Source organism: Lycorma delicatula, chromosome 3, assembly GCF_047948215.1.
Source record: "Lycorma delicatula isolate Av1 chromosome 3, ASM4794821v1, whole genome shotgun sequence".
Lineage (NCBI taxonomy): Eukaryota > Metazoa > Arthropoda > Insecta > Hemiptera > Fulgoridae > Lycorma > Lycorma delicatula.
Window position 1 is genome coordinate 80,809,900 of NC_134457.1, and position 27,170 is coordinate 80,837,069.

Below are 27,170 nucleotides of genomic sequence, written 5' to 3' on the forward strand. Positions count from 1 at the left end.
CCATACTTGACCGGTCCGCTCAAAGAGATTGAAGCATCTAAAAAAGATATGTTTATCGAATTATGCAAAAGGGTTTTTAATGAATTACTAATTTTCACTTTTATCTTTTCATTTGAATAGTTTGAAATTCATACATAATCGGATTAGATGAGTTCTTCCACTAACACCGCTTCAATACTTTTTTTAACCAACAAGATTGAGGCTCTATATTATAAATGCACTCACGGAAAAAATGCTTTTTACTCAGGTAATTTGTTACTCAGTATCCTGTGCATTTTAAATGGAGCTGGATCGACCTGAAGTTAAAGAAAAGACAAATATTAGTCCAAGCGAGTATACACGAACTTTCATGCAATCTGAAGTTAGCAGAGGTGACAAAATCGGTGTCAGCTCGAAGTAGATGGCATATGTTAGAATGATTTGAATCTAATTTTTCCCACATTTATAAGTTACATTGCAAAATGGAAATATAAAATATATACAAGAAATTTTTTTTTTTTTTCATTACTTAAATTTAATTAAACCAATGAGTAGTTTTTATTTGTAAATTCAAAGTCAACTGAACAAATGAGCAATTTCACTTAAGAAATTTAATTTTGCAGTTCAGTAAGCTCTGTTTAGCTGTAATAAAGATGAAAATTGGCCTTATTATTTTTTCTTAACCTTAAATAAAACAAAGCATCCCACTCCACGTATCTCAAGATGAATGAATATTGAACTGGATTTTGAATACTTTGAAAATCAGAAAAATGTGAATTTTGTCACTGCCATTTTGGATTGGATCATAGTTGTTTTTTACATAAACTTTCTTGTCTTGACATGTTTTAAAATGAATATCAGAGCCGTTCTAAGATATTCGTCGCCCGTGGGATACTAAAAATAATGCGTTGTGGATTTTATGATTTAACTACCTTTAAATAAATTCTGCTCTTATTTGAAATTCTATTTTGTATGTACGAGGGATACCTCTAAAGTAAAGACCGCTGGGAAATTTCTGTCCTTAAGATTACTGAACCTGTGTCGTTCATGGCTACACTAGTAATGTACACACTGCATTGATGTCTGTAAGTTATCGCGTTGTAGTATCTTTGATTTCGTGTGAGTTATTACGTTATAAAATGAATAGAAAAATCGATGTTGCCGCCGACTGTGAAATACATGGAGTCATACGTTTATTAAACCATCAAAACGTTAAGCCGGCTGAAATTCATAGGCAGTTGATTGCTGTGTACGGTGATAATTTAATGAATGAAAGAAATGTCCAAAAATGGTGTGTAAGGTTTAGAAATAACAGAATTAATCTGCATTATGAAGAACGTTCGGGGAGGCCCTCTATAATCAGCGAGGACTTGAAAAGCATCGATGATTTTTTCAGCGGTAAGCAATTATTCGCGGGTGACGATGAACTTAAAAATGCTGTTAACTAAATGGACCGGCGGCAGAAAAATTCGATAAGGGTATATTGAAGCTGGTGTATCGCTACGATAAATGTCTTAATTCAAGTGGCGATTATTCAAGTGGGTATGTAAGAGAAATAAAAAATGTTTATAAAGTTTTCTGAATATTTTTTTTTGCAATGAAACGGTCTTTAATTTAGAGATAACGTTTCATAATTTATATATATTTTTTGTTGTTATTACTATTATTTGTTGTTATTTATTTCCATTTATTATTATCATTGATTTGCTTTATTTTCTATTCTATGTTCTAAAGCTAATAAAATGTATTTATATAAACATTTTTAATAGTTTCTCAATATTCTGATCGAGTCATGAACACGCGACAATATTTTTATTCCTGTGGATTTTTTTGATTCCTATGAGCCAAAAGATTGAACCCACCTTATAAATGTCATACTACTTGTGTTCTTTTCACCTCTTTTTTTGTATATTCCAAATTTACTCATCTTTTTTCCTTCTTTTGTTATTATTATCTTATTTAATCTTCTATACCAAAAATGAAGAAAGATGAACAACAAAAAAACAGAAAAAAAAAGTTATTTGAATTTTGCGGGTACAAAGAAATTTTCAGTTCATCAATGGATCTTAATTTGACTATTATAGTTAAATATTCAACGTGTATTTTAAATTGGATTAAATTAAGAGAATTGTTCTTTATATACAGAGTGTACATAAATTAGTTCCTCTTCTCCTTTTTTTTAAATTGTTAATTTAGAGAAACCTTTTTAATGTCATGAAAAAGGATATATAGATATACCCTTATCTGTATCTACTCTTATATAGATATCAATGAGCGGTGTTTGCCATGAATTTTTTCGCTAAATTTACTTCGAAATGTTGTGCCGTATATATAATACACCAATAAGTCCAATATGCCGGAAACAAGATGGCGACGAAAATTTTATATTAGTATAAAAAGTAGTATTTGTATCCAATATAAATATGGTTTGGTCAGGATTCTGTATATTAATAATTACAGAAAAAAATAGGAGGGGGAAACTTAATTAACTTAATTTAAAATAAATTAATATTGTTTATTAATTAATTTAAATTTTTATTTATGATTATTGCTGATACATTTAACGATACGTTTCCAAAGCAGCACGCGATCCCTGGAGACTGTATATATTGATAAACTGCTTCATAAAAATAATTTTTACAAAAAAAAATATAACTTAGGTATTCATCGCGATAGACTCATTTTAAGTAAACGAAGAGACTCGACATCGACATCGCTACCGAACGTTATAGCATAAATTTAAATAATCCCCTTCGATCTCAAGGGGCTCTCTATAATACGTTCTAATTTATAATAATTACATTTTAAATCTTCAGAACTGACAGTAAAAGTATCAACTTGTAGTTCTAATTTTATTAGTTTTGAAATACCAGACTTCAAAAATACTGTAATAAACATACATAAATACACAGGCCACACGTGGCATACCAATTTAAAAGAATTTTTTTTCTTTTTCCTATTATCCCTTAGTCCTCTGGACCGGGCATACAATCAAGTAAAGCTCAGACCAGGAGAGCGTCCTTCAACTCTAAGATCATCACATACCAAACTTAGCAGGAAATATAAAGAATAAAGCGGTTTCCTGTTGTCTTCATGAGCTTGACGTACTGTTGCGTATTCATAGCCCATCGATTCATCGATACGGTTATGATATGTAGTTTTACGAGTGACATTTTCACTCTTAGAGTGTCACATTATTACTCTCAGAGAATGCAACCCTGCTTATAACCATTTTCGTTCGTCAGGTGCTTTACGTATATCACAACCACATAAACGATAAAGAGAGATAATGTAAATTAGCCGATTAATAATCCTCTTTTTATAAAAAAGAAAAAAATAATCTTCTATTTTATCTTATAAAGTCTCCAATTAATAAGGGGGACAAAAATTTTCTTACAAAACTTGGCTGTATCGGTCTCTGTTTTTTTGTTTGGAATAATAGTATTACATAGAATAATAAATTTTTCATTCTCATGGCAGTTTATGTATTCCGGTAATTAATTGTAAGAAATACGGATGTGGGAGTACTCTGGGTTTTTTTTTGAAAATTATAACCCCTCTTTTTTAAATTATCAAACGATTATTTTATTATCAAAAATAGTGATAAAATAATCTGTATATTTATTTTTTTTATTACCTCCGGATCCACAGTTTGGTATTGCTTCAGAGGATGAGATGAATGATTTGTAGCGTGTGTGAAAATCCCAAGCCTGACCAGGTTTCGAACCCGGGACCTCCGGATGAAAGGCAAATATGCTAACACTAAGCCGCGGAGATCGGCACAATTACAATAAGGATAAAAAATATTTTTAACTTTACTGTTTACCGTCAATTGAAAACATCATAATTCAACAATTTATGTATTGTAGTTCAAAAAGGCATTATCCGAATCAAAAAAGTACAGATATGTATGAAAGGCGAGATAATAATTGTTATATATTTTTCCTACTTCACTTTCTCAAACAAAAATATACACCGTAAAAATTTTATTCTATATATTGAATATTAAATATTCATAATTATAAAATATTTTATTCCTCTACCAATATTGTAACTAAGGGATAGAACGTTTTTAATACAAAACAAATATGAAATCATCGAGAAAAAATTGGAGATACAACAATATTTTTATATAAACACAAATCATATAATAAAATATTCGTCAAATTTTCTCAAATATTTTGAATGAAAATGCAAAAACTCTTGCCGGATTGTAAAATTTACAATCGTATTCAAACGTATTTTAAAAGATATATAATATCTATTGTCAAAAAAAATGTTACCATTATGTTATTTGCTAGAACGTATTTCATTTTATAATTATGTTATTTTAAGAATGTATTTTAGTTTAGCCTTATATCATTAAATTGATTTTTAAAATTATAATCAAGTTTTTACTTGAAAAAATATGAATTGAACGTATACTACGTACAATATCAACCTAATAAAAACCTGATTAAAATACATTAAATATTACTCATTGTTAATGTTACTTATTTATTCAAAGGTAAAAACAAATGATAGGTTATGTTGCACTGAAGCTATTAAAAAGTATTTTTGTTTTGTGTTGATATCGTTAAGAATGATATTGTTAAGAATTCTGAGAGCATCAGAATTATAATTCAAATTCCCTATGAATCTAATACTACTTAGCTGATGATCAAGTTGAAAAGATTTTACAAAATGCACTGAAAAAAATTAAAAACTTAAAGAGAAGGTTCCACTCAAGTATTACAGCCAGGAATATAGTAAATCTGAAAGCATGCGATTGGTTGAATAATCGATTCATCAAGTCTTGTCAATAACTATTTCATCTGTTAATAAGATTCTTCTTATCTTTATAAAAAAACAACTTCAAAATTCTCATCAAATAAAGCACTCGATCGTCATGAATAAAAATCTTTTTTTTCATTTTTTTGCAGAAATGTGTATTTTCACGTAACTTATATATTATTCCGAATATGAGCTAAATCAGACCATAAATACAATTTTTCGAAATATCACAACCTCAGTGCCACCAAATAGTTCTAATTGTAGGATAAAAATTTTACCAATTTATTTCTGTTTTATTTATTCTTAGTTTTTAATAAAACTAGTACAATCTCTTTAAAATTTTTCTTTTACATTTCTTTTAAATTTTATATTTCAAGTGTGCGCTACCTATCAGGAACTGCTATCTAGCGACGCGATTCGTAAACGGGTTAGAGGATTCATATTTCATAAGTTGAAAACGTGAAATTTCAAAGACTATCACATATTTATCGAAAAAACCTGTATTCATTAAGAACATCTATTTCTGAGATGATATGTAGCTTATTTCATCAAAATTATTATTACGACTTCATTAATTTAAAACAGTTTTAAACTGAAAAATGGTTGGGCAGATTTTTCTATACAATGTACTGTCGTTTCTCTAGCGAAGAACAACACAACTGCATTTTACTTAAAGGAGTAAATTAATTATTTTAACATATATTAGTAAATTTACTTAATTTCAGTGGTTTAAATGTCAAATTTAATTATTTATCTTTCTTCCCCCGGCCGTTTTCATATATATATATATATATATATATATATATATATATATAAACTTTCACCATCTTTGGATGCCGGTTAATCTCAAACGTCTTTTCTATTGTAGACGTTATATATTTACATTGATGTACGTAAATAAATGAATTTGTACAACTTTTTTAATTATGTGCGTTTAAAGATTATCTATATTCTTTCGGGCGCTGTCTAATTCGTATAAAATTTAAAATAAATATTTTAAATTAATAAATATATATTTATTAGAATACGTACAAGAACAGGAGTTTAAAATGCAAATTATACAGGTTAGTTTATTTATTTATTTTTTGGGGGATATATACTACTTTACAACAGTTTTAGTTAAAATTAATTAAAAACAATAAACAAAGCGTTTTGCGGCTTCTGATCTGTATTATTAGGTTAAGCAAAATGATTAAAAACTCAAAGAAGTATTAAATTCAACTAAGATATTTTTAAATAGAAAATTTATAATAATTAATCTTGTTTAATTTTAGGTAGATCATTTACTAATTATATCTAATAATGACAGGAAATTATTAATGTAGACATTAAGAATTATATCTTTAATCAGATTTCAATTAAAGTATTATTAGAAAACAATTAATTATTATTCGGATATTATATTAAAGTATAGGATTAAATAAAATTTTCCGTATTATACAAAATTGGTATCATAATCCTACTGTAATTCTGAAATAGGTAAATTTTTTTTTATTTTCTTTTTCCCCTGTTCGAATGTTTTATGGACCACGTTAAAATAATTTCAATTTGTTTTTTTTTGATTTTAATGTTTTAACATCAAAAAAATTTTCGGTATAAAATTTTTGACCTGTATTTTGACCTTAATAAATTTTTAATAATATTTTTACACCCTGACACAAATATTTTTCATTTTTTTGTTAACAATTTTTTCCCCATTTTTTTATTTATTTATTAATGTCATTACCCTTTTTAATAAATATAAACATTCATATTTTATTGTTATTGTTATGCCTACATTTCGTGTTAGGATATCGATTTCTCATTGTTCATATTTATTATCAATTGACGCGCGAATTAGATTTTCTGTTTTTAATATTTTTGCTAGATATTTAAATTTTAAACTGCTACGATATTATCATATCTTATTATTACTAAATTTCTATGTTTTGTATTTTTATTTCGTTTTTTTAACCTTTATACTATTTTTTTGCTTGATGAATAAATTCAACATAGTCGTTTTCAAGCTTGGAAATATAGAAATGGAATTTAGTAGGTATGAAAAATACCATGATAAACCAGGATTCGAATCCGGGACCCCGGAATTAATAACCGAGACTGTACCACTCCGCCACGGAGATCGGCAAAGTTTTATTTTCATTTATGTTTAATTTTTATTTATAAACTGATTTATACTGTATTTTAAATACGATAATTTTGTAGATAAACAGATTTTTTTAAACGATAGTCTCCAGTTTTATAACTAGTTCATTTTTAAATATTATGCGAAGTCACACTGTTTTAGGCTCTTCTGCGTTAATTATATTATTCTTTATTTTTAACGTTATTATGAAGCAAAAATTTTAATTATACTTACCACTAATCGACAGCGATATATCGATTTTTTTGAATTGGACATTTTTGGTCCGCGTGAACAACTTTATTTCTTTGCGGCTTTAATCTTCTGCCATCCCTCAATCATTTTTTTAATCTTTCTTTGTGATCTTCGGTGATTCTCTTCTTGTTTCCCCTACCGTCTTGAACAACTTTAAATCGTTTAAACTCGTGTACATTTTTCTTGAAAATTTCCCTACCTAAATGTTTTTTCTTATTGCGATTTCTTGGAAATTCTTTCCTATGTCTAGAAGCCAATTTTTATTTTCATTGTTGGGGATATTAAAGAAGTTGAAAATAATTCTCCATTCATTCTTTTTAAATGACAGTAAACATTAGTCTCCATTTTTTAGTTGTTCTTAAAACATTTTTATTATTTTGACACTTCTGACCTAATATTTTACTTAGAATTTTTTTCCTTTTTCAAAATATTCCTTGATTAACGTTAAGTTTCTGCCGTGTAAAGATCTTCAAGTTTTATAACAGAATTGAATTTTTTTTTTAATTTCAACAATTAAAAATAATATTAGGTTATCATTTAGGTTTCATATTTGATTCCTAGTAAAACAATAAAAAAAACAATTTTTTTAAGAATTCTGAAAACACTGGTTTCTGATAAATTCTGAAAAAGATAAGTATTATTTAAATAGCTAATTAAGTAAAACAAATTGAATATTTTTTATTAATTTTGCCGAACTCTGTAATTCACCTGGATATCCCGGGTTCGAATCCCGGTCAGACATGGTGTCTTTTCATACGCTACCAATTTCCACCGGGCTAATGACCTTAACTACGCTTACCAGTCCCCTCCGCCAATAAATCTAGAACCCAGAGTCGCAAAGAAATCAGTAAACAACTCATCAGTTACAGTATGCCGCGGAGGGCACAGTGGACAGCTACATTAGTAGCCTTGTAGGAGGTTGTTTTAAAAGCACCAGTACATACAATTAAGGCTCTGCGCTAGGCATTCCTTAAATTTTGAATAAGTCCTCGATTTCTATCCAACCTATGCGCCCAAACGGACGCCACGTAAGAGGTCATACTTTCGAAGACACCTCGGTACACCATGTACAAATGACGGCCCGACAGTCCGAAATCCTTTCGAGCAATCCTCCTAAGCTTGTGCATCACAGAGACGGTGTCCGCCACTACTTGCCTAATGTGGTTGCTGAATAGCAACTTCTCATCAAACAAAACACCTAGGTATTTATAAACTCGAACTCCACTGATTACACAGCCTTTATACTTAATTCGGGGGTTACGACTGTATGATAATTTGTCTGCACCCTTGGGAAGCATAAACTTCGTCTTGGGCACAGAAATCCTTAAATTTTGAATGCCCATCCAGCCCTCTGCGGTTGACAAAGCCGCCTGCGCTCGGTCTACTAGTTGCGGTCGTGAATTACCATGAATTAACAGGAGACAGCCATCAGCGAAAGCTGATGGCTGTCCCTTCTGGGAATGTCATCCCAAAAATCCGTCGAATACCAGGTTCCACAGCAAGGGACCGAGAACGGAGCCCTGCGGGCTTCCCCTGTTGACGGATTTTTCCACAACTAGGTGCGCATCCCTTAACAGAGCCGTGCGATCCGACAAATGGTCACGCACTACGGCCTACATGGCTACGGGAACATTGTGGCGTTCCAACTCATAGAGGACAGAACTCCAACACAAGGAAGGAAATGCTGCCTCTATGTCAATAAAAATTACCAAAACATTTTACAGTCGGCGCTTTCCACCTCGGTGCCAACCCCTTTCATGAAGCCGTACTGGCCTCGAATTAGAAATGAGTTCATATCGATGATTTCCCAGAGCCGTTCCACAACCATCCTTTCAAGAAACTTTCCGGCAAGCGGCTGATGGGTCGATTACTGCTGACCTCACTCGGATCGTTTCCTGATTTTAAGAGCACCCTCACCAAAGCCACCTTCCCACAAGTCGGAAAGCAACCCCAGTTTAGGCACCCCGAGAACAGTCTGCCAAGCGGTTCTCTTATGACAGGCAGCAGATGACAGATGATAGAAAATATCCGGCTCAAGTTGATCAATCCCCGGTGCCTTTCTCAGTGCCAATCGAGAAACCACTCGGTCTATATCTACGGGTTCCACATATCGTACGCCAGGGAATGGTGTCTCACCCTAGGAGCATCTGGAAACAGAGTATCCAGGAACGCCTGGTAAGTCGCCACTGATGTTAAAGTGTTGTCAAGACCACCAAACCCGCATAGGACACTGGACAGCACGTGCAATGACTTTGGCCGGTAACATGATTTCGCGAGCTGCCAGGGATTGCGCTGCAACTCGCGCATGTAGTCTTGCCAAACCTTGAGCTTGGCTTCCTTGATGGCATGAACGCACTCATTACGGGCGCGTCGGTAGATCTGCAGACTCTCAGCGCGGACGTGATCAACGATAATTCCCGTTAGAGGGTGTGGCTGATATCTTCTGCTAGTGGACCTAGCTCTTGCACGAAGCACGCTAAGGTCAAAGGACCACCACTTTTTCCCGGGTTTCCACCTTCATTTAACAGACGGCTCCCCGGAACCAGCGGTCATGACGGCTCCAGGCACTCTCCGATGTGCGGACTGGCCACTACCTAAGGGTCGTCCATTGGCCGAGGCCGCTGTCCTAGTATAGGATACTAGGACCCTATCGCAGCCAGTCTTGATGGCCTGGCCGAATTGTTCATACCTATGCAGTAGAAAGATGGAAGGTTGAATGCAGGAAATAGAAATTAAATTTAAGAGAGGGAAAGGTGCTCCTTTCCCTTCATACTGATCCCTTCTTATCTTCTCTAGTATACTTCTCATACTGCTTCTCTAGTATACTTCTCTTTAATCATACTGCTGTATGATTAAATAGGAATTGAAGCTGGGAATCCTTGTTGGGTCAATTGGAAGATCAAAGCTCAGCTGGTTTGAGTACATTGAAAGGATGGATGAGGAAAGATTACCAAACAGGATAATGCATGCAGAGTAAACAGGTACAAGACCAAGAATCAAAAGAATAAATACTGTGATGAGGGAAGTGTGCAAGAGAGGGAATGAGATGAGAGTAATGGAAAAGAGGTGGTTCATGGACTGTGACAAATGGAGCAATTTTGTAGAAGGCCCAATCCAAGGATCTTTCATTAAAGGGAACTGAAAATGATGATGATACAGAAAGAAACAAATATATAAATAACACACACACATACAGTATACAATATTATTCATTTACTGAAGTAAAACTTATAGGTTTTAATATTGTTGCTTTATTTACATCATGTTATCACTTCACTAAAGTTGTAAATTTTTACCAAAATAGAAGGGTAAAATTGTTTGAAATGAAGTACAATAATTAAAAAATAAATTATTAAAATGAGTTTTCCAATTGATTCTGAGCTAAATAAAAACTGAAACATAGTAAATTTATTTTTTATAGATTTAATCTGTTTCTCTAATTTCTATTTCAGTACATTTTATTTAAAGCTTTAGTCATATAAATGTTCTCCTCCAGGATGCAGCTTCAAAAGATATGTTGGAAACCCTGTACTTGGAAAAATGTTAATTTTTCCAAGTACAGGGTTCCCACTGAATTTTAAGATTTGTTTTTCCTGACCAACTTAGTAAAAATGTCCTGGCTCTCATAATGTTATGCTGTTGCCATTTACTTTGCAAAATATATAGATAGTTTATTTTTTGCCGCTTCCACCATCCCCATAGCTGTCCAACTCATGCCTTTTTTTATTATATTAACATTCATTTTTAAACTTTACTTTTTAATGTTTTTTTTTTTTTTACAATAAGCATTTAAAATTAGGCTATTTTTTGTGATAAACTGTTTTAATAAATTACATAGTACAAAATAAACAACAACATTTAATATGTTTCTTTATAAAAATGAACATTACAGTAACTAAAAGTAATGCAGATAAGAAATAAAAACTTACTAAAAATAAACTAACTAAAGCAATTTTAAAAAATAGTTGTCTTTCACCTAAGATTGCTAAAAATTTTTCACAAAAACTAGCCTACATTAATTTGCAACGTAAACAAAAAACAATATTTAATAATTTGATTTACATAAAAATGCTAACAAATGCAGATTTCAATTTAACAAAGAATATATATGTATGATCACAACTTATAGGAAAACTAAAATCACTGACTAAAAGTAATACAGATAAGAAAACTAGAACAGAACACTTTATTTTGTACAGAAAAAAAAATTAATATTTACTTCAAAAATATTTTGTCATTATTATTCTAACGTATTTGCAGAATGCCATCAAAATATGGTGCAAGGCTGTGATTAATGATATAAGAGCATTTAATACCTCCAAGCCGGGGTTTTGATGTTACAGAATTATAAAAATTGCACCAATATCTTCGCATGAACTTAAGGATAACTTGTTTTGTACAACATTGAGAACTCAAATAATCCCCATCTTAGAAACATCGTCTTTATAACAAAAAGAAGTAATTGCGTTGTCATTTTACGTAAATGAAGTCAAGGATTCAAATGTATAGTTTGCTGCTGAAATGTTATTAATCTGACTAGAAGATCCAGGCAAAGAACACACAAATGTATCACAACCACTGTTCTCACAATTGCTGATCAAATTTTTGGTCTGCTGAGTTGAAGTACCACTGGGAAAAAAACTTTCCAATGAATACTTAGAATTCCTTATCTTAATTATTTCATTATGCTGGTTTCCTTTACTGTGCAAAATCACTATCTTTTGGCCCATATTGGTCCAAAATGTTTTTACACGCATCACAAAAAGCATCTCTACCTCTTCAATCAGCTGAATTCTGGGTGTAGTTTATATCTAACCACTGTTCATTAAGCAAGAGTTTTTTTATTTGCCATTTAAAAGCAATTAATTACCTAAAATACAAAAAACTTTTATGGTGGTTTGAGAGAAATCCAAGAACAATTTAAAATTTTTCAATGGTAACTTTCTCTTAAAATTTCACCAATGAAAAAATTAACTGCAATTTTGAATATTCCTCCTTTAATATAAAAGAATAATTAGGGAATGTTCTTACATACATTCAAATGAATTTTCATAATCCAAAATACCATGATTTTGTTTCCAATCCTCTGATACCTCAATTAAACCTCTGTATGATATTCATATTTTTGAAGTTGAGAGTTCTGAGGTTCAAGTCCTAGTAAAGGCAGTTTTGCTTGTGTGTGGAGGATCTCAATACTAGACTGTGGAGACCAGTGTTCTTTGGTGGCTGGATTTCAATTAACCTCATTGGGAAGGCAATGGCAAACCACCCCATAAAACCTGCCAGGAAAATTCCAGTGGCTAGAACATCAATGCCTATGGAATCGCCAAGGGTTGACACAACTGAATGGCTAAATTTAATTTTTTTTTTCATGGGTTAGGATCTTTTTCTTTACTTTGAATACACTACAGCTCACTACATAATTCATTGGTTCTCTTTGTGCTCAAATTTTCTGATCAATCATTTGTTCTTACTGTTCTTGAGTATCTTCATTAGAGGCTTAATTCAATATAATAATAGTTTAATACTTTTCTGCCGAATTTTTCATCAAAGGATAATCACAGTTAACTACACATATACTCTTAACTACATTTTAATCTCAGAGTTTTTTGTTGATGGATTTGGAAAAAATTCATCAGCAAATTACATCTTAATAGAAAATTACATTCTGTCTACAATGATCATAACGTGGGAAGGCCTGAAATTTGACCATAAAGGCTCTCTATGTGTAGCGGCTATGTACTTTAAACTGCATCTGTTTAGCAAATAATACTCACAATCAAGCAGTTAACATTACAGTTTTTTGAAAAAGAAAAATTGCCTGTTATGTCACCTCTACCCATATCTTTCGTGTCATTCATTTATTGGCATTGCTTTGAGTAGATTATCAACAATGGTAACATGAGTAGGAAATACAGTAAAATGTTATTTGTGTTTAATCTAATATTTCAAAAATACATAATGGGCTTATTACTTTTCGTCTGTCATGTATAGTTTCTTAAACTTACCATTACAAATTTATTGTTTACCAAATTCTGGTACAATAATTAATAACAAATAGATAAACCTTAAATTTATCAGCAGGGTGGTCAAAAGATACATAAATCTGCAAAGTAGATGTGATTTGAGTAGACTGTAACGATGCTGGCCTTTGAGCTAAATTACAACTTTCAGTTTTTGCACCATAATGTTACCCCTTACCTCTGGTTCCAAGTCCAGATGCGAAGGTGACCAAGTTTACTTTTATAATTAAACATTCCTCTTGTAAAATAAATAGTTATGTAAATTAAAACTGGTAGATCTAATTGGATTTATTGTGAAAATTATATGAACTCATCACACTGGTTTACAACAAGCATACATAAATACACTGTACTTTGCACATTACAATGCAAATGTAAAATAAATAAAAAAAATGTGATTTATTAGTCTTTCATAGTTTCAGTTTTGTTAACCCACTGGGTTGGTCTAGTGGTGAACGCATCTTCCCTAAGTCAGCTGATTTGGAAGTTGAGAGTTCCAGCGCTCAAGTCCTAGTAGTCAGTTAATTTTACACGGATTTGAATACTAGATTGTGAATACCGGTATTCTTTGGTGGTTGGGTTTCAATTAACCACACATCTCAGGAATGGTCGAACTGAGACTTCACTTTATTTACACTCATACATCCTCTGAAGTATTATCTGAAAGGTAATTACCGGAGACTAAACAGGAAAAAGAAAGTTTCAGTTTTGTTCCACAAATACTTTTTACTTTCTTTGCAGGTGTGGCTGGCATGAAATTGAAAGGGTCAAAGTTACAGACAGAGGATATTTTTGCTTACTAGTTAGATGAGAATTTCAACTTCTCAGTCACTGATGATGAGGGTTTTTTTTTTATATGAATGTTATATTGAAGACAAAAATGAAATTATTTGGCAGCACCTTCAAGAGTGGGAGGAACTTATTGAAAAGAATGTGACATATGTCCTAAATAAGTGAATGTAGTCACAGTAGTTAGGCAAGCCCTATTAATTTTATTTTATTTAGTAAAAATATTAAAATTTTACAAGCAGTATTTGATGAGAGTTATCTTTAACATTCAGCTATACTTCCACATTATTAATGCTGTGGCTGTACTTTTATCTTTAAAAGATTGCAGATTATTACCTAACATTTTTTAAAGAATGTATTCATTAAAATTAAAGAGGTAAAAAATATAATAATTTTAATAAATTCATACACAATTGAATTATATTTGTTTAATTAATTGATTATAAATTAATAAATCATAAGTATTACATATTATTAAATTCTTAAAACAATATTACTTTATGGTATTATTAAATTGTATAAAAAATCTACATGCGCACATACATAAATTAAAAATAAAAATAAAACATCTACATATTTTTAAATGAGGAACATAAATATACTTTTATAAATGTATCTATAAACAAATTTTTGCCAGTTATTTTTTCAGTTTTCGTTGTTTTTTTAATACACAAATATAAACAACACAAGTATTTAAATGACATAATATTATAGTTACTGTATTACACTAATTTTTCAATACACTTATATATGCATATACATACAGTATAGTTATAATAGTAAAATTTATAATATAATAAATACAAAATATTATCATTGACTTGCTCATTCTAATAAAAAAATTATTAGACAAAATAATCAGTCTTTCATTGACTTTGTATATAATTTTGTATTTTTAAAAAATATTAACAATAATTTTACAATATTTATAAGCATAATAAATACTGCGGTTATTAGTTTTAATTATTAATTATCTAAATATACATGCTCTTATCCTAATTTTCATGCACTCATTCGATCACTATTAATACTAAATTTACTTATATTGGTTTAATTATATATTTATGACATCAATCACACCTTATTAAATAATATTATATTCAACTGTATATTAATAATTATTGTTATTATTATTACTATTTAATTATTATATGTAAAAACATGAGTTTTTTATTGTACCATTTTTATGTATTTTTTATTCCCTTAGAGATTATACCAATCAAACAATTTTTTTAAAAATATATCAAATATAGAATTTAATTAAGTTTTACATCTACCAAAAGGAATGCAACATTTTCCATTGGCAGATTTAAAAGTGTACATTCTGCTTGAATGATATAAGAGCAATCAGTTGAAGAACAAGCATGTATTATATTTATGTTCTAATAATGGACACCATACTATATATAACTAATATTTTGTTGTTTCCATTGATCAAGGATATTAAAAAAAATATGGAAATTCATAAATTGTCATTCCCATATCTTAACTCATAATCTTAAATAAAATATCACATTCTTTTACAATTTTAATTAGTATACCTGTTTTCATGTTCCACATCAACAAATAAATATCAGAGTGAAAATAAGTTAACAAATGATCTCAAATAATTAAAATGCCAATTTTCTGCTGGCAAACAAAAACTGCTTGAAAAATGTAAATGCATTATTTACCTACCTGATTGTGAAATCACACTAATCACTACAAGTTGACTTGCCCGATGGTATGTATCATTACTGTTGCATTTGTTAATTGGTTTTATTGCATTCATATTTCCCTTTGTCTTTGCAGATCTTAATTTAAATTAGCTCATTACAATAAATCAATAAAACATACATATCAGTACTTCAACAATATAACAAGTTACAGACTAGTTAATTATTATATATTATATATGTTTAATTAATATGAATAAATCTTAAAAAAATAATGAAATACACCATAATAAAATAAAAATTTGATAATAAGAAAATACAGTTTATTACACTAACTAGAAATTTATACAAGCAGATAAAATAAATGACACAGATGAAAGAACAATAAATACGTTATTTTTAATATATACATTAATTGCATCAATTGTTGTTATAATTTAAAATGTAAATTTTTGGTAACATTTTTTCAAGAAAAATAAATAAAATAAACAAATCTGAATAACATAGCACAAAATTAATGACCAGAAGAGACGGATAAATTACTCTTTTTATCCGATTGCAAATAAAAGGGGAATTACATTTAAGAGTCTATAGACATCTCTCACTATTCGCTGCTTTTTTATTCATTGCTCTGTAAAACAAATAAAAAATTAAAAAGAAATTATCTTCTAAACCAGATTTAGATGTTATCTTTCTACAAGAAATTAAGAGTAGATCAAGGCATTATAGTTACTTTCAGAAAATGTTATTTGTTAAGATTTTCATAGGTTTTTTGAATGCCACAGAATGTGATCAAAGTAACAATATTCAATATTAAGAAATTACAACATAGCATATTCCATAATTAATAAAGGTGATTCAGTTAAAAAATTAAAATCATCCATTACAAATTTTGATAGAAAAAACAGTGGACGGATGCTGTTCATTTTGTTAAAAAGTAATGGAACTAACAGTTAAACAACAATAATGGGAATTGATATCCTAAGATTAATGAAAAGAAATCAAAAGCTCAAGTTCTCTTATTACACAAATTTTTCAATTATAAACAGACAAACTCACAAAGAAAGACGTTTAGGAGGAATTACTAATGCAGCAGTTAGATGATTTTAACTTATAGAGCAAGAAGACTAAATTTAAAAGAAGATTGAATTTTGGTTTGGTTATACCAAAAGTCACATTTTAATCATAAAATGAAATTTTAAGTCATTAAATAAAAAGAAACATTAACTTTAAATGGGAGATTAAAATTCTAATAGCACTATGAAACATTAAAAAAATTTTCAAGTAAAAAATTATAAATTATTTTTAAGCATCAGAAAATGACTAATATTTTATTTTTATTTTTAAATTGACTAAGAACTAATATAAATCAGATTTATAATAGTTTCAAGTTTTTTGTTATGTATGAAAATGTTTGTGTATGCACGTGATATTTTACCAGTGACAATAATTGTGTGGAAAACAAAATAGGGCAACAAGAAACAACTGTATGTACCAAACTAATTTTGATGTAACTAAGATACCATTTTATGTAAATAAGTACATTTTTCTTTTATGGTTCTAAAACCTATTTTTGTGTTTCTCACTATTCACAGCTTTCAAGCTGCCTGCATTTTCAGAGAAGTTAATCCCTGCAAATATTGAAAGATTGCTGTAGAATTATATGTACATGTACATATATATGTGTTAGATTCCCTTCCTTACTTTTTAACTACAATAATTTTCATTAATTTATCAAAAAACTTACAGAAGCTTTAAAGACTGACATTAACTAGGTACTGAAAATTATAGTTAAGTAACAAATGTAAAACATTTTTGCATGAGCTGAAGCAACCAAACCCATCAGTTGATTATTTATTTTCTACTGGTTTATTTACTAATCCTATAAGTGTATTAGTAAAATCAAATCTAATAAAAATTTAATTTCAATATTTAAAAAAGTAAAACCTATCTATTTTTTCAAAAATTAAAACAAACATTTCTTCAAGAGTTTTTTTATTCACTCAGGTATCTGAAATGGACATGACATAAAAAATTCTAATACTTGTATTTACCTTCTCTCTCAATTTCATTAATGAATTCAAACAACTCACTAAAATTAAATAAATATTTTGCTTTTATATGATTATTAGACATTCTTAGGAAAAAAACTGTGCAAAATTTTATGATAAATCATTAAGTGTCATTTCAGTGAAAGTAACTCTATTAGAAATCAATAATATCAATATTACTGATACACATTCCGTGAACATAAGAATGAAACATAAAACACCAAATATCGGACATTGTTTCAATTCTATCATTGCAAATAACTTTGTAATCAATGTTATTTTGGGATGTGAATGTCGATACTTTGTAATATGGCTGCTTCAGTATCAGCCATTCAAGTAATGGCTAGTGTTCTTCAAAAATTTAATTAGAAGAATTATGTTAATCTAAAAAGAGTTGGCAAACTAAAAGCAATTATATTTAAAAAATTAACTTGCCATCCACACTGGCAGAAATTAACATCTCAACCATTTCAAGGTTCAAACCTCAGACAAGCTTGTTATTTTTCATACAATTGCAACACTTTCACATCTCAACATATTCTTACATACAAACTTTAAGACTATGAGGTGAATATTTGTTAAAAAAATATATATATATTATAAAACATCCCTTTTCGCATTTATTACATTATGAATGTATATTACTTATAGCTGACCTGCTATCTTTCATTAAAAAAAAATCACATCCTCTCCCATAATTCAGTTAATAATGCAAAAAGTAAATGGATACATATTTTAATTTATCTACCTTAGATTAATTTAGAAACCCAAAATGATTTTTGTGGAAACAAATCTCTCAAAATGATTAAAATATACAGAAACAAGTACTACCATTAATCTAGAACTTATGGAAGTTTTAATTTTTTACATAACACTATCCAATACACTGTTTGACTTGATAGAAGATAACAGTTAGATGTAACAATGAGTAATAGATGAATGTAAAAATGAAGAATTACTCCAGAAATATATGGTAAAATAACATATTCTGCTTAAAGGTTTGTAAAATGCTTTAAATTTAAATAGTTTGTAACAATTTTAAATTACACGTGGCTGAACATTAAAAGTATCATTTAACCACTGCACCAAGTAGTAATCTATAAGCATGTAATGTTTCCTTCATTCATATTATTTGTGAAGAAAGTTTAACAAATGCTAACAAATTTTCTTTCTTTTTCCTGTTTAGCCTCTGGTAATTACCGCTCAGATAATATTTCAGAGGATGAATGAGGATGATATCTATGAGTGTAAATGAAGTGCAGTCTTGTAGTCTGAGTTCAACCATTCCTGAGATGTGAGGTTAATTGAAACCCAATCACCAAAGAACACCGGTATCCACAATCTAGTATTCAAATCCATGTAAAAATAACTGACTTTACTAGGACTTGAACAAATGCTAACAAACTAGATAAGTTTTATCTAGTTTGTTAGCAATATGCAGAAGAGCAGATGAAATTATAAGAGTGAAGAATATGTATGATTCGTATCCTAAACTTTTGCAGTGGAAAAGGCTGGATGTATATCTAAAAATGTCATAGAAAACAAAAAAATTAGGTTGAACATTTATTGAAAAAAATATTATCAGCTGACATATAAGTTACTTACATGAAGTTGTAGGTCTAAACTTATAAGAAATGATATAATATTTATTATATTTTCAGTTACATCTGACTTCGGTTTGTATTAAAATCAGATAAATAATACAGTTTAATGTGTGTGTGTGTGTGTATGTATGTATGTATGTATGTGTATGTATGTATGTATGTATGTATGTATGTGTGTGTGTGTGTGTGTGTGTGTGTCTGTGTGTCTGTGTGTGTGTGTGTGTGTGTGTGTGTGTGTGTGTGTGTGTGTGTGTGTGTGTGTGTGTGTGTGTGTGTGTATGTGTGTGTAGTGAAATACAAACACAGTGAGCAGTACATGTAGAACATCTTTACAATAATGTAAAAACTGTAATTGCTAAGACTTGATGTTGGCAATAATCTCTGTATAGATACATTCATTAATAATTAATACATTTAATTGTAACAATTATTTATCTTCTAAAGAATATAAAATACAATATTTATAAAATATACTAAACACATATTTTACTCACATGAAATCCGATAAAATTTAAGCTTTTTAACAAAAAAAAATTGATTTTTATTTAATATTTTAATAATTAATGACAAAATTCAAATTATATCATGGAAATTCTTACTTAGTCAAAAAATAGAAAAAATATATATATGGCCCAAAAACAAAATTAAACCAAGCATCTGCTTATTTGTTGGGTTCAAGAAGTACAACATTTACCATTAAACACAGCTTGAAACATGCCAAGCTCCATACAACACACAAAATTACTTAACAATACTGTAGCTAAACCTTACTAAACAAAAATATCTTCATTTTCTCAACAATTAATATTGTGATTACAAATAGAAACTTTTTCATTTTATTAAATTTTTAAAGCTGATAAGAATCAATATATTATTTAAAAAAAGGAAGAAGAACGATAAAAACTATATTTACTAAAAACAATTTTTTTCTAAATCAGTCTTTCTGGTCAAGTTACACAATTTTAGACTTCTTTATACAAAAATTAAGCACCTACTTTTGCAGTTGGAAACCAAATGGTAACTGCAACTGATTGGTAATCAATAGGAACTTATTTAAACATGCTACTTCTTGATGTCTTGGATTTTCCAGATACTCAATTTTAAATAAAAGAAGCAATTTCCTCTTATTCCTAAGAGATAGAACTTACGTTACTGGTCATTTTGTAATTTTACTCTAGTTTCGAACAATGCCAATCCAATCACCAAAGTATGCCAGTAATTTTAGGTGTTCAGCTGCATTTAAAAGTAATAAAATAATTACCTTGAGATTTGAATCTAGAGTCCTTCAATATCTGATTAGTAGTAATGTAAAACAATTAACCAGCGATAGGCTGTGCATATTAATAATTTGTTATAAGACTAAAATACATCAATTAAGCAGTACAAATAAAAATTATCAATAAATATAAATAGTAAACAATTAAATGAAAAATCTAATTCACAACCACTAAGAAACAGAAACTAACTTCCAATTAGTAATAAGCTAAAAAGCTTATCTTTGTTAAGTTATATTTTATGAGCCATCTGTTAGAAAAAAGTAAGTTGTATACATCAAATTATTCCTTCTTTTCTACTAAATTTGCTGTAGTTCACAAACAATTATGCAACTATTTATCTGAGAACACATAATCTTACAAAAAATAAAAAGTACCTTTTTTTTTACAATAATATTATTATTACAAGAAAATTTAATATCCTAGTACAAATTCAATACTCTCCAACTTTGTTAAAAGAGAGTATAAGAACACTTTTAAGTATATTTAAGAATAGAGTTTTTTATCATTTAAATATTAAAAAATACCTATTTCAGTTCCCAGTAATGGTAGGAACTTTTTTTATAGTTCCATGACACCAGCTAAAAACTGTATGAAAAAAGTGTTAAAAAAGAAAAACTTTGAATAAAACTGTTAGCAATTTTGATCTTCTGCAGGAAAACAGTAAGTAATCTTTTCATATAAACGTACAACATAATAAAAAGTGTTCAAAAAGGGTGATCCAACCTTATGGAAGAACATTTCCTTCTTTTGTTACTGGTCAGGAAAAATGGGTTACACAATGCAGTAGAGAATATTCATTGTCTCTCAATACATTAGATGTGCCAATTATTCCCATACCCAGAATGCCTTCATAGAAACGTATGGTGTGAATGCACCAAACAAGTTCTTAATCAAGCGGCTGTGCGAAAAGTTCCAAGAGACAGTAAATGTGGCAGATGCAGCTAAAAGTGATCAACTGAAAGTGCTAACACAGAAAAAGCTGCATATTCTGTTAGTCCCGAGAAGTCTGTGTGATGCCTATCCAGCCAGTCTGGTCTTTCTGTTGGTAGTGCCCACACAGCATTGCAAAAGTGTTTTAAGATGCATCCATACAAAATTTGTGTTATTCTAGAGTTGGTACCTGCAGAAACTGGAAAACATGTAGCTTTCTTTTGGTGGTTCATGTCATCTGTACAGCCAAACGGGAAAGAACTCGATGATTTGTTTTGGTCTGAAAGGGTGTAATTCCACCTTGATGGATACATGAATTCACAGAATTTGCAAATTTGGTATATGGAAAATCCACATCAGCTGCACGAGTCTCCTATACATGGAAAAAATAGGTGTTAGGTGTGCAATGTCATGTAGGTGAATCTAGCTACAGTACAAGTTGTTTCAGCAGGATAATGTTACAGCCAACAACATTGTGACTTTCTTGAATCAGTGTTTTCATGAACAAGTGATTTCAAAAAGAACATGACCTTCTGATTTATTCTCTCCTGACTTTTTCTTGTGAGAAAACCTTAAGGATGCTGTTTACTAAACTCATCCTCATGCCATTCCTGAATTGCAGAGTGAACTTGAATGATGTGCCATGGCAATTCTTCAACAAACATTTGTTTAAGAGCACGCAACATTTTATTTAATTATGTGAATTGCAAAATGGAAGCCACTTTCAGCAACTATTGTAAGTTATTCATTTTCCCATAAGGTTATGTCACTTTTTGAACACTGTACTTTTGATTTGTACAGACCTTGTGCTTGTCTCTGAACTGTTTTGCTGTCATGCACTGTGAAACACTGTATTATTCTCTTTGTTTGAGAATAATAATGGTGATAACCAACATTTCCATCAACATTAATAAAAGTTATTTTTTTTAACAAACCTTTTCCTATTTTGCTGTAAACTGAAATTAAAAACTATACACATAATAACAAGCTTTTAACACATAGTTCAATGCAAATGAACTTCTTACCATTTCTGAGAGCCAAAATAGCAGCAATATTTTTAAAATGATCACCATACTGAAATAGGCATAATTAGAAAAACATTTTTTTAAATACTTAACGGATAAAATTCTGTTCTTACACTTAAAACCAACTTTTTTAAATCTCTTAATTTAAACAACTTCAATTAAACATTAAAATTATAACAGAAAAAACAGGGTACTTTTCATATGTAATTTTCCATAATTTTTTCCAATAAATTGTAACAAAAACTCTTCATAAAAGAAAAACTTTTAATATGGTATGAGGCATGGTTTTAAAGTAAGTACAGTTTTGAAATTCCACCGCTGCTACATTGCGGTTGGCATTCCACACATGCACACTATGTACCCGCATCTGTTGGCAAACCACAGACACCACTACAGAAATATTGGAGTGTGTTTACATTTGTTTGTGAGTATTTAAAATGCCTCCACTGATCGAGAATCCTACCAACTGTGAAAGACATGGTATGATTCCTTTTCTTAGTGTTAAAAACATGAAAGCAGCTGAAATTCATCGTCAGATCAGTGAAGTGTATGGAGAAAACATTATGAGCGATGAATGGTACAAAAATGGGTTAGAGCTTTTAAAGATGGCTGCCAGAATGTTCACGATGAGGAACGGAATGGATGACCTTCTGTCATTACTGAAGATTTGGTGCAGAAAATTGATTAAAAAATGAGAGTGAACAGACGCTTTATGATTTCTTCGCTATCTGAAGAGTTTCTTCAAGTTTCAAGAAGTGTTGGCTATGAAATTGTGACTGAACGCTTAAATTATTGAAAATTTTGACCGTGCTGCATGGTTATTAAGTCAAGCAACACGGTTCTATGATGACTGTGTTCAAAAGCTGGTTGCACAATACGACAGGTGCCTTAATATTGGTGGCAATCATGTAGAAAAGTAGATTAAAGAACAGGCTTTCACGTAAAAATAAAATTGTTAAGAATAGTGTACTTGTTTTTTTTTAAATTTCAAAACAGTACTTTTACTTTATAAACATGCCTCATATAAAACTCAACTTTTTCAATCAAATAATTTATTAAATATAACTCTTCCAAAACAAGCTTTATTTTTGTAACACCCTACAATTTTGATTTCCTTCTTATGACAGATCTGCCAAAAACAGCGAGGAGACAATTACCCTCTTTAAAAAAAATTGATTTATACTGCATGAAATTCCACTTTGTGGCAATCTTGTATATACTTTAGCTTCCAAGAAACTAAATATGTTTTCTACCGCCTGCTCCAAATATAGAAACTGAATTTCTCCTATCTGTGAAACATCATTTTATATTTTCTATTCATAATGAAGAGTAAGTACAGATGTTAAATTTCAGCTAAAGAAGACTAAATTGTAACACTATGACAAGCTTTAGCAAAATGTTATAAATAATTATAATGCATATACACTACATTAAGTAGCATGAGTCTAAATGTTAATAAAGGCATATCTAAGCAAGTTTGGTATCAAATTTAGTACATTACAACTATAAAATATTAAAAAAAAATAATTTTTAGGCGAGGAAAGGTAAAAAGGGGCAAAACTACATCAGTCTTAAGTTATCAACCTCATAAATTATATAAAATGGTAGATGATGCCTAAGAGAGTCACTTCATTGATCATTAATGACTATATGGCTGAAAACCAGAAGATGATCTATGACGATCAATCACTATTTGATGTGTCTCTACGTATTAGCTGTGGAGAGACGTGATGGTGAGGGTTAGGTAAGACCGGCTTACGCATTAATTGTGGTTTTGCTTTAAGTTGAGGTTTAGGCTGAAGAGGTGGTGGAGTGTCAGCAGGTTTTGTGTCTTGTGTTGGAACAGAAGTTTGGCGAAGTTGTTTAGTATTTTTCTTTAAAGTACACTGATTTTGTTTAGCAAATCTTTCAGCAGCTGTTGTCATATCTGGGCTTTCAGGTCCACTTGGACTATCTGATCCACTTTTTGTACTAACATTATCTTGTGATCCCACTAATGGTAAATCCATAACTAAATCAGGTGTTTGTTTTTGTCTCATTTCTAACAATTCCTTCTGCTGTTGTTCTTTTTGTTGAGGTTGAGGATGGTGATGGTGATTGGGATTAGAAATTTGAGGTGGTGGTGGTGGTTGTTGTTGTAAATGAGTTTGTGAAGCAGCTCTTCTTTGCCAAAGTTCCCTATTCTGACTGAAACTAATCTGTTCATTTCCATTATTACTAACTTCACCAACACTCTGACTCTTCCAGTGTGTTTTACGCTGTTTTTCCACATTATTTAACTTAGATGCAGTGCCTTCAACAATAACTTCTTCTTTCTTCTTATTATCTGATTTTTCTAAGGATTCATTCGAGATCGAGGTATTAATTAATTCATCGATTTCTTCACCTTTTGACAACTGTTCTTCACTAGCAGACTCCTTACCTGAATCTAAACTGTTACAGCTTGTCGCCTGGAATAAAAATAAGATTGAATTAGTTATTTATTAATTTTATATAAACTGAAACATTAATATTTAGGTTAGTAGATTATTTACAGTTCCTTATTAAACATTTTTAATAACTACACTTTAACATGTTGGCTGCAGTGTGGAACATTAGTGCTCCTCAAGCTTTAAAATTGTTCATTGTATACCTTCTTAGCCAGCTTGTACATTTCATACGTTTGTTTTGGCAGTTAAAAAGTACGAGAGGTGGATCAAATAATAAGTTACACCCTTGCCGTGTTCTTGAACTGAAAGGGATATATTGTCTTGTGGTGGCAGCACTCATGTTGTCTTCATGCTCCCCCAGCAGCAATTCTGTATGACATTCAGTATGTGTGTAGTGTCATTGTCAATATGGCATATTCTCTAGAGGTTTCACCCAGCAGAGAAGTGTGTTCAATAGTTTGATTGAAGCGATGGGGTCATTTTTCTTCACAACACTACTCCTCATTCAGCTCATGTGACAAAGAAGTTACTGTAAAAATTCAAGTGGGATGTGTGGTCTCATCCGCCTTACAGCCCTGACCTAGCACCCTGTGACTACCACCTGTTTGTTTCTCTCAAGCGAGACCTGGGAGGGAAGCATTTCGCTAATGATGAACTGAAGGAAGCAGTCCTTATATGGTTGAAGGAAATTGGGCAAAATTTTTATGAGAGTGGAATTGAAAAATTTGTCACAAGATATGATGTGTTTAGAAAAACTTGATGATTATGTCAAAAAATAAATAAAAATTTGTAGTTTTTTGTTCAATAAAAAAAAAAAAGTCTCATAAATATGTGTTTGTTTCATAGAGGGGCTGTAACTTACTTTCTGATCATCCCTCGTAATAACCAGCATCTCTATATAATGAGACCATTTCTTGGTATGTCTCAAAAAATATTAGTCATAATTGCTTTTCAAGAAACAATACAGTTTTTTAATTTGTCTGCAAGAAGTTTTTAATAGCTACAATCATTAATAATTATGAAAGTAGAGAACTTGTAAAATCTGTAGAAGGTGCACAAATTCCTATCTGAAGAAGAGGTTTGTGGCAGAAGCCCAAAATATTGTTAAATTGGTGTTTTCAGTTTCTACTCAGTATAACAGATTCATTTCCAATTATAATTTCATAAAAATCATAAATAGTAAAAACATAATCTAAAAGGAATAAATTCAAAAGTAAATAAATATAAAGAAAACGAATTAAAAAATGAGAAAAAAAACTGAATGTAATCTTATATATAATAAGAATTATAATTTTCATAAAAATATGAAGGAAAAATAAAAAATAATATGTACATATAAAATACACCAAATAATGAACTAAAATAAAAGAAAACGCAAGTAATTATAAGATCTTTTTTTTTAAGTGAGTTAAGCTGGCAATCTCATGGTATATGATTAACAAATATTTTCTGGTGTGCCATGGTATCACATACTTTTTTTTTTGTTATTTGATATTTGTTTTAAATTTTAACCATAAATTCATAGCGCTCAATAATTGTCAAAAAAATTTGTTTTTCTTTTTTTAACCTTGAAACACCAACCAACATGCTAAGATTATATACTGCATTATTATGAAAACAAAGTGTTTATATGTAAATATTAAGATAATGCATATGTTTTTTAATTTATATTCAAATACTACAGACACATGTTTTTTATTGAAGCACTTTTTTAGTGCACAGAAGTACTTCAGAGACTATATCAAATGTGTTACTTTAATAACAAAAGCATTATGATTTATAAATTAAAAATATAGAAAAACCTGAACTGTTTTACAGACAAATATTACAACTTAAAAGTTAAATATTAAACTTGATTAATAAGAAGCAAAGCTTTTTCTAAATTTTTATTTATAACTAAAATTTTTTTTATATAAAAAAATCACATATTATTTGGTACAATTAGTTGCTAAAGAAGTAGCAATACGTACTATGAAAGCACTTACAACAAAAAATATAAAATATAGCATGTATTAAGGTATTATTAATTTATCATATTCTGCTGCTAGTATCATTTCTTTAATTTCATTAAGTGTATAATAAGTTAAATAATATTACATTTTAATTAGAACATATCTATGCTACAATTTTAAACTGAATTCTTCATACTGGTTAGATGTACAAAAAGTTATTTTACAACAATATTAAAATATTTCATTACAATACCCTGTAACCTAAACACCTACACTTATAAGTTGGTTGATTATTACATCTTCCTTTTT

General features: G+C 29.9%; 1 protein-coding gene across 4 annotated transcripts in view; it reads right to left on the reverse strand.

Moving 5' to 3' along the window:
- Nucleotides 1-14,351: 14,351 nt before the first annotated feature.
- The window catches only part of LOC142321733 (SLIT-ROBO Rho GTPase-activating protein 1-like), a 478,347-nt gene continuing 465,528 nt past the window's right edge, over nt 14,352-27,170 (reverse strand). For all 4 annotated transcript variants that reach the window (XM_075360055.1, XM_075360056.1, XM_075360058.1 and 1 more), the window contains one exon: nt 14,352-24,930. In XM_075360055.1, the coding sequence (XP_075216170.1) occupies nt 24,163-24,930 (768 nt within the window). In that variant the 3' untranslated portion in view covers nt 14,352-24,162. The remainder of the gene's footprint in view (nt 24,931-27,170) is intronic.